The sequence below is a fragment of the Lepidothrix coronata genome, unplaced genomic scaffold (assembly GCF_001604755.1).
Source record: "Lepidothrix coronata isolate B3197 unplaced genomic scaffold, Lepidothrix_coronata-1.0 Scaffold260, whole genome shotgun sequence".
In the NCBI taxonomy this organism is placed as follows: domain Eukaryota; kingdom Metazoa; phylum Chordata; class Aves; order Passeriformes; family Pipridae; genus Lepidothrix; species Lepidothrix coronata.
The window spans coordinates 693,608-703,328 of NW_016690440.1; the positions used below are offsets into that span (position 1 = coordinate 693,608).

A 9,721-nucleotide genomic window follows, 5' to 3' on the forward strand; every position below is an offset into this window, starting at 1 on the left:
TTAGCCTTTTCCCCACCCCCAGAGCAGGTGAACAAGAGTAATTTAAAAGCTCTGGGTTCATGCCAGCTTTATGCTTACCTGGAGTGACAAAACCAGCTGCTACAGATCTGAACCTGTCCAAGGCTGGTTTTGAAACACGTCTGGGAGAAGGGCAGCCAGTACCAGCACGTGGATCTCATGGCTGCAGTGCTGGGAGATAAGAACTTGGAGCCCACAGTGAGTCCAACAGCTCACCTATGCTGGAGTCACACCTTTCTCTGTGGGCATGTCACCTGTCACTGCAGGGTTTTCTCCCTTTCTTTGTTTTTTGGTTACTTCATGTAATGTATTACTCACCTTCTCCTCCCAGAAACCACATTGGTCTGAAGCACAAACAGTAAAGAAACCTCAGGAGGAACCTTCAGACAAAACACATGAAATATGATGAATTTAAAAAGAAAAAACATCCCAAAGAAATTTGAGGGAATATAAAAATGATGGTCTTTGACATTACAGAAAATGCAGACAGAAGGCATTGTTTAATGAATTAGAACAGGGAAACAACAGGAAATATAGCAACATAGGTTAAAATACTTTTTAGTTGTTTATTATAAAACAAAGATTTACATGTGAAGGCACTTTGAAACCGTTAACAAAATTTCCATGTAAGCTATTGTTTCAGCTGTTCAACAAGCCAAAAATATTTTTTCTATCACCTAAAAAGGTGAAAAATTCTGAACTGCAGAAACACTACACTTAAAGACAACTACTAAGGATTTTGGCACCATCAGTTTTCTGGTCTCAGAGAAGGCAGTGACAGCGTGGGGACCAGACACATGAGATGTGCACGTCATGTCAAACGTAAACCAAATCAACTAAACTCTCGTCATACAATACTGTGAAAAGACTGACCCTGTTATGTCTGACCATACATTTCCCACCCAGAAAGGCTAGAATCCTCCACTTTTTATCTCAAAATCTGAAGACAAACATTAAAACTTGAATAAAATTAAAGAAACTGAAGAATCGACACGGAAGTTAGTCCTCTGCATGGCCATTTCCTCACGCTGCAGCTCTCCATGGCCAAGCACCAAGCACCTTTTTTTGAAAGTAAAAAAAAAAACAAAACCAAAAAAACAAAATTCAAGTAGTTCAAAGAATTCAAAACCAAGTTTGTAAACTTTCTACTCCTTGCTGAGTAGTGTCCCTCACTCTTAGGAATCACTCACACTTAGGAATCAATTTCTCCTCTCTGACTCCTGGCCAGATTCATTGGCTGAGACTGCCCAAAATCATCACAGTGCTTTTTACTAACACTTCCATACTAACCTAACCCAGCCAACGAAGTGAGCAGAGCTCCTCAAACAAGTCCTATGTGTAATCGTTCCTTTTTTTTTTTTCAGTTCAGTTACACAGAAACTGAAAATTACAGTGCTGAGAAGTTTCTCTATGGCTCTAATCTTGCCCCAGCTGCTGATTTTAACTGTAATCCGCTTGTAATTCTTCAGGGTGAGCTGCCATCCATTTGAAAATCTTCTAGGGCTGGCTGCTCTGTAACTTCCAATGTGGCAGCACCCCCTGGCTCAAAAGAAAGGGAATTCACTGAACTGTATCTCAGTGCTTTACCAGAGTCCAATTTAAGTCACTGCTATTTGTATTTTTTGATTATTGCCCCATTACTGCAAAGCTGTCAGATCCATGTCACAACCTACACTTTAAGTGAAGTTCTGACAGTTCAAAACTGCTCAGCTCTTCCTGAGGCTAAATGATCCATTTTTATTCCCTCCAGTTACTCCACAGAAAATAATGCATAAAATTTCACATTCTTTTAAAATAAGGCACTTTGAAAATTTTTTCTCTAAATATAAAAAGTTTGAGGAAACTTAAACTGAGTTCACTCATTTCTTTACCAATCTGATTCCAAAAATAAAACCAATGTTACTAGAAGCTGAGTTACACTCAGAACTCACGATGCTCCCAGTTAGGCCTGAGAACATCCAATATGGCTTTCTACAAAACACTCTTGCTAAAACAGCTCAAAGTTATAGCACAGCATGGCCTTTGGGAATGAAGATCACTGGCATTTCCTACTTAACTATTGCTTTTTGCATCCTGTGGAAGTCAGGTAAAAGTTCAGTGTTAAAGAAACTTGGCAGTTGTCTGTATACAAAGCCAGGAAATAAACAGCACAACAGCTGTAACCAGCTCCATAGTTTTTAGATCCCACAGGAAACAGGCAGTTTTAATGATTTGCTCTTTCACTGACAACATCCTGGAGACGTTTTAGAAGAACATCATCATTTTCCTGGCAGAGTCGCTTTGTGGGGGATTCAGTGTCACTATCAATTGTTATTGCTCGCTTCTTGCTCCTCTGTTCACCTTGTTTTATCATATTGTTGATGTCCTTCAAACTCTGTGATCAAGATAAAAAAAATCATGAGTTACTCTGTCTCCATTTCAAACTTGCTCTGGTTTTCAAATATCTGAGAGCAAAAGGTTATTCTGAACCTCTGTGAGTGATGGATTCTACATACATAATTCTACCCTTCAGTGCAAACTGAGAGACTAGATGCATTATAGCACACTAGAACTGCATTATACCACATCCTAATTAGGAGATTAATTAACTCACTCTCAAACTGACGCCTTTCAACCTTTTTTTGCTGTGTACCTTGGAAGGGCTCCCACTGAACTTGTAGAGCAGTGCAGTTCGGGGCGTCAGGCAGGCGCCGTTCTTGTGAGGCGACACGTAAACAGAGTGTTGCTGGGAGATGCGCCGGGGGGACACTGGCTGCTGCCGGATGCTGGGGAATGGGGACAAGGGAGGGGCTTCCATCTGCAAGGGAGGACACATCTGCGTGGGAGCTCAATCACAAGGTGTTTAAGAGCAGTAACTGCACAGAAGGAAAGATTAATACACCTCCAGGTCTTCTTTAGAAGATTTTATCTTGAGAGAGGTAAACAACAGATCAAATATCGATCAAATAACAGAATTAATTGTCTAGATGTGTTACAGAGATGGTCCACAGGCACTTGAGCAAATGGGTGTTGCATCGAGGTAAAGAAGCTGAAACCAGGTTTGCAAATTGAACAGCATCCGCGTCAGTTCTCTCAAAAGGCTGTTAAAGCAAGTTTTCATACCATTACCTACAACTATCTGACTTCACCCACAGCAGGTGAGTGACAGGACAAAATTATTGGCATACGTTTAACCGTCAGGAAAAATGAGTGAGTATTCATTCCAAAGTACTTTACTTACCACATGATCCTGGTTTGTGATATCGTACTTCAGTGCAAATGCCTTTACTCGTCCTACATAGACCGCATTGTAAAATTTAATCAGATCTCCTCTCTCCTCTGTTTCCGACTCACTGGAGTTCTCTGCTGCGGATCGTCCAGAGGAACTGGCAGCTTTCACAGCTGAGTCTAACAATGAGAGAGCTTCAGATGTCAAAAACTGGGCGCTTCAGAGTCAAACTTACCCTGTCCAGCTAGCAAGAACTTGTCCATAAATTGACTAGTTAACGAGAGGAATTAAAGAAACATGCCTGAGGCAGGAGCAGGGGCTGCTGCAGATGGTTATGAACATTAGGAGAAGCTACCAATGGCTGTGAGCAGGCTAGTGGGTTATGGCTAAAAAGACCAACACCAGCCTTCATTCCAAACTTGGAAATAGCTGTAGCAAGAAACTGTAGCACGACTGAACCCTTCTCCCATGCTTATTTTGAGGAGTGGTACAAAGCCATTAGACGCTCTTAAAACTATGTTTTAAGCAGTCTGACACCTCTCAGCTTTTGGCTTCTGTGAAAGTTTCTATTGATCAGCTCAACTCACATCTGCTGCATGGAAGCTATGGCACCATTTGTTCAGGTGTGTTAGGTTCAGTGGGAAAAGCTGCAGCCACACAGCAAGTGTATTTCTGTTAATGTTCTTTCTCCCCTAATTAAGCTGAAGTGCTACTGAATACAACCTTCTATGTCTCCTCCTCCATTCTGCTCACTGCCAAGTAAAACAGGGCAGCGCAGAATAAGGTCTCTGGCCATCACTGCCCAGAGACAAACATCAAAAGCTCCAGCTGACACCTGTAACTCCATCTGTCTGCCTTCTGTCACAACACAGGCATGTGCTCCTGTAAGCTGGTGTCAAAAGAGCAGGGGTTACTAAACAAAGGAGACACAAGTCTATATAATGAAGAAAAAGTCTGGCAGGAAAAGCCAGTGAAGAACTTTGTAACCAAGTACATTTGTCTAACAAAACACTGGAGCCCAGCGTCACTTCAAGATACTCCAAGACATCCAAGAAGTGTGGATTTGTCAGACAGGATGCTGAACTACAGGAGATTAGCACTTTCCTGGACCCTGATGGAATCCTCACCAGGCCTTTAAAAAACAGCTTTAATACTCCTTCAGGCAGTTGAATCCCAGCCACAGTGGGAATGTACCACAAAGAAAAAACTCCTAAATTCCACGTGTGTCCTGGCTGCAGATCTGCTCTGCTCATGGGTTCATACATGGGCTCAAGATCTCTCACTGTCCTGACATGTCACTCAAAATGGGCACCGCACAGTTCTCATGCTTTTCTCTAATACTGCTCTTACCCTTTTCTTCTCTAACCTAGAGCAAAGAAAATTTCATCTATTTAAAAGAAACCTGAATATAAGAAAATGGTGGTCTTAATAAGTCAGCATTTTTATTTTCTGTTAAATCTTCAGAACAGGTGATATTAAGAAAAAAAAATCATAATATTCCAGGTACTGTTCATCTTCATCTTTCTTTCTTAACCAGTGTTGCTGTCCAAGAAGAACTATAATATCATTGACAAACTAAGAAGATACTTCAACCCTGAGCAACCAAACTTATGGAAAGAAAAATCAAACATTCTTTCCAACTAGGAAGCGTAATTTCCACTTCTAGCACACAGGAGAGCTACTGACAAGAGGGTTTCTTTTTCAACATTATATTTGTTCTTCTTTAACATATTTAAAACTGTAAAATTTGCTCCACTTCTTATCACTTGACAGTTCAGTTCTGTAAAAGCCCACAAGTACATTACTGAAAAGAGCAGATTCCTTTGCTGTACCCACCTTCTGTCATCTCTGTATCTGGGTCTGCATTTTTGCCCGAGACATCAGCAGAAATATTTCTCAACAAGACACTCCTATAAACCTACAAGACAACAGGGAAAAACACTTGTCAAGGAAAACAAGGAAGTTGAGAGACCAGATGAAATCCATTTGAATGGGAATGAATATTATACTGCACAGGATTTATGAGCACAAACACTTGAAAAGCCACCTCTGAGATCTGCAGAGAGGAAAGGCAATGCTATTGACTCACATGGCTGTTTGCTTGTGGCTGATTCCTGTAACTTTTCATTATGTCCTGAAAAGTTCTTTCCTCTTTGGTTACCTGGAACAGAAAAGGGTATTGAAGACCAAGTACAAGCATGAAGGCTGGGCTGCTCAGGTCCAGCATGCAGCTTTTCAGTGAGTATTACTATCAGTACATAATTTTAAAAGTTAATCCTGGTGAAGAGAATAAGAAAACACCAAGGATTTTTCTTGTTCAGGAATTCCTTGTTTCTTAGCCACCAAAGTCTTTTTATTATGATGCTTAGGCATTTTTCTTTTTCGGCTTTTCTTCTAGTGACACTTCAAATTAAGGAAGGGAAATATTATAAAGTCAAAAATGCATTTTGTAAATTTGGAAACCGGACCCCTTAACTTTTCTAAACAGAAAGTAGGTAGGTATGTACACTCATGCAATTTCATCTTGCTTTTGTACTTAAAAAAAGGTCACTTGCTAAAGCAGTTTTTCAGCCATACATTTGCAATTTTAACAGCAGACAAGGAACAATTTTTGTAGTAGGGGCCAGGAGAGAATGTATCACAGTCTCTGGCTAAGTTGTCAGGTCTCACACTGCACTGGAGTCAGCACTTAAAGCCTGTATTATGAAAAAAACCCAAACAACTGGCAAATTACGTGACGCAGACCACTGATACAGAGCACTGACTATTCAATGGTTTTGCTTTCCTGCAGCTATCAGTATTGATGTCAGGTGAGCCTGAGCCACACTGCAGTTAAGAGCACAGGTAGTCACAATTTAAACATCAGTTTCCCTCCACATATGGTGCTCCTCTTTATTTGTTTGTCTCAAGAAAAGGTAATTCAGCCCCAGTGGAAGGACCCTGGGCTTAGTTTCACCTCCTGAATTTTGTGTCTGAATTAGACTTGATGGACACCATAACCATCAGCTCAAGTTTGAGTCAAACTAATATTCCAGTTTCATAATCCAATTTAACAACACCTTAAATGAAAGCTGGCAAATGGAATAAGAAATGAAGAAGTACGAGTAGCAGACAACCACCTCAATTCCTCAGCCTGGATCTTCAAAACCTAAGAGGATTTTTGGGGAATAGAAACCTTTCCTACATACATTTGCTCCTGCAAACTTCTGCACCTGCCTAATTCTGTAACTGCAATGGATTTTTTGGTTCAGATTATACAGATCGTGAAAATGACAAACAGGATAGAAAACAAACATGGGGCAATAAGATCACACAGTGCTTTGTCTGCATCAACCAGCGCTCACCTTGAATGTGCTCAGGAAGAGAAGAAAAACCCTCTCAACACACTGGCTGGTTGGTGGGAACTTTTAAGATATGCAAAACAAGGAAAAACACGTACTAGGACTTCGTGCACTTTTTGGAAGGACTTTTTCCTTCCCTCCGGTAATATGACAAGAATGAAGCAATTAAATTGTAAACTCTGAACACACCTGACATTGTCGATTGAATGTAAAATTCCCCGAATTTCTTAAAAACTACACATTACCTTCGCCATGATATAAAAGGCACAGAGGAGGAGCTGGTCCAAATGTCTGTCCTTCATTAGATCAGCACAGTGAACCAACGTGAATTCAAAGCACGTCCATATCTTCCTGCGCAAGTCATTGGAAACATCCAACTTCAAGCACAGGTCACGCAAGCGCACACTGGCCAGGTGATAGACCTGGAAGAGAAAGACACACAGGAAAGAGCGAAGCCAAACAACCTTATCCCACCCTGCAAAAATGAAATGGCTCAAAGCAGAGCTGTTCTAGAAGGACCATGAAGATGACTAGAGGGAGGGAACACTTCTCCTGTGAGGACAGCCTGAGAGGGTTGGGGTTGTTCAGCCTGGAGAAAGACACTGGACAAGGGCCTGGAGTGACAGGACAAGGGGGAATGGCTTCCCACTGCCAGAGGGAAGGGGTTAGATGGGATACTGGGAATAAGTTGTTCCCTGTGAGGGTGGTAAGGCCCTGGCACAGGTTGGCCAGAGAAGCTGTGGCTGCCCCATCCCTGGAAGTGTTGGTGTAGTGGAAGGTGTCCCTGGCCATGGCAGGGGGTTGGAATGAGATAATCTTTTAGGTCCCTTCCAATCCAAACCATTCTGGGATTCTATGATTCAAAGACTAAATTGTCCACTTTTCAGCTGTTGAATCTCTAATGCTTATAGAAAATCTGCCTAAAAACATTATGCCTATGGCTTCTACACCATATCCCTCACTAACTAATTAGGCCCATTCTTTATGCTAGAAAGCAGAAGGAGGTAATTTTATTTTCACTTGCTCTACTGAACAGGAGCAAGAAAGGAGAGGAAGGAAAAACTATCATTGTGAATAGCATGATCAATGTAAATGAAAGGTCAAAATTTAAAGACAAATTTAAGTTCAAGATTTTAGTTCTCCTTCATAACTAAGAAGAATATATTGCCTATTATTGCTCAAATACATGGCTACAGCTGAAGGTACTCCCTGGCTGAGAGTAAATGTTCCAAATTGCAATGTTCCCACCTGGCAGCTGGCTACTCAATTCTTGATCTGTTCTCAGAGAGACAGACTGTCACTAGCAAAATTAAAGAACCAATAGTAAGACACAGGATGTGGCTTACAAGTGTTTCCAGAAATTACTTTCTGTATTAAAACGTACCTTAAAGATTGTTCATTGCAGAATGTTCTAGGTTGTACTTTAACACAGATACCGCCAAAGGGGACACCCTCTAAAAATAACTTCTCTAGTAAGAAAACAGCAGCAAAACCCCAATCTTCTAATATTTTTGAGAGATTAATTTAGGCATATATTCTTTGTAGTCATTTAGACCAAGTTACCCTGCCTCTTCCAAAGACCCCTCATACACTCCACACTGGAAATGAAGGTAACTAGAAGTAAGTCATCTGAAATTTCTCTGAAGCACAGTCAGTTCTTAACTTGCCCCTTAAATCCTGCATTGTTTCAAAAAGTTCCTTCTTTCTAGAAACCCCTAGCTAGTGTGTCATTCATCACTGCTTTCTGAGCTCCCAGCCCAGCACAATCAGCACTACCAGGCAGGCCTCAAAGTGGCAAATGAGAATCTCCAGGTGCTGGATCCACAGACACGGGAGAATCATCTCATCTTGGATATGTCTAATTTGCAAATGTGGGAAGCAGTCAAAATAGACAAGAGAAGTAAAATCTACCAATGTGTCTTTGATAGTTATTTACGGAAGGTCTTAATTAAAAAGTAAAAAAATCTCATGAATGGGAAGGGGAAAACTGGATTCTCTGCAACACTCAACATCTTTCTCCTTCTCCTTCGAGGTATATAAGAACTGCAGGTACCAAAGGAAAGGTACATGAAGACTGAAAGTAATGGAAGCTGCACAAGGAGGCAGGTTCCAGCATGGCCACGAGCAGAAGTACAGCACAACTTCCAATAAGGACACTCACCTTCCTGTAGAACAGTGCCAAGGACCCCGTTCTCTTTGGTTTGCTCGCTGCTGACACCTGCACTTCCTGTGCTTGGTTCCCTGGGGGGTGGCAGGAGGGAGCCAGAGCCTCCACTTTACACGGCTGGCCTAAATTAATTGAAATGGGGATCAAGGTGATCCCACCCATTTCATTTGCAATACCTGGAGAGGATACACACACCCAGAAACAAACCAGTTGCTCTCCTCATGCTGCAGAGCTAAACTGCAAACCAAACTCATTTACAAACATTTCATAGTAAAAGCATCTCATCTTCTGTACTAGATGCTAGAAAGACTCTATCCCTCTGAGTCTTTAGAAATTATTAAAAATTACATTTCTGGTAAGGTTAAAGGAAGACTATGAATGTGAATGATCATTTCTAAAATTGTCCGAAAGGACAAAGTTTAGAAGAAATCACAGTTTCTGTACTTAGTGTTCCACTCTTTTGGGGGAGGTGGGCACTCCCTTTTTTTACTATTCTGCAAACCCGACAGCATATCCGATACAGTCCACATTAGTTTCCTCAGTAGTCAAATTCTCTTGCTGAAAATCTCCCTAAACATGAAAAATGGAGATTTTTTTCTTCTTGTCTTTAACTGTAGACCAAATTTTTAAATTAAAAATGGCTATAAAACTCATTGCTCATGTATCATTTTCAGAAATATTCAGGCATCACCCAACTTCAACAAAATAAAAGTCTCCCAGTATTTTTCTATTGTTAACATGTAACCCTTATCTAGAAATTCCAGAGCCTTTTAAGATTATAACAGACCCAAGTTAAGACAAATTGCAGTAAATGATTGTTGGAGCTGAGAACCAAAGCATCACTTAACCTGTGTAAGGTATAACTGGAAGAAGCACGAACTCCACAACTTTGTTCATGATTCTGAATCCTCAGGACGTTTGCCAGGGATCAGACGTCTCCAAGGAGAAGATGTCAGTATGAACTTAATCTTTTTTTTTTTTTTTTTT

General features: G+C 40.9%; 1 protein-coding gene across 1 annotated transcript in view; it reads right to left on the minus strand.

Annotated features, from left to right (window-relative positions):
- Window positions 1–560: 560 nt before the first annotated feature.
- The window catches only part of RBL1 (RB transcriptional corepressor like 1), a 23,906-nt gene continuing 14,745 nt past the window's right edge, over window positions 561–9,721 (minus strand). Inside the window, 7 exon segments of the mRNA XM_017835550.1 lie at window positions 561–2,392; window positions 2,651–2,815; window positions 3,239–3,405; window positions 5,063–5,144; window positions 5,316–5,387; window positions 6,813–6,989; window positions 8,729–8,947. Coding sequence (XP_017691039.1) covers window positions 2,222–2,392; window positions 2,651–2,815; window positions 3,239–3,405; window positions 5,063–5,144; window positions 5,316–5,387; window positions 6,813–6,989; window positions 8,729–8,947 — 1,053 coding nt within the window. The 3' untranslated portion in view covers window positions 561–2,221.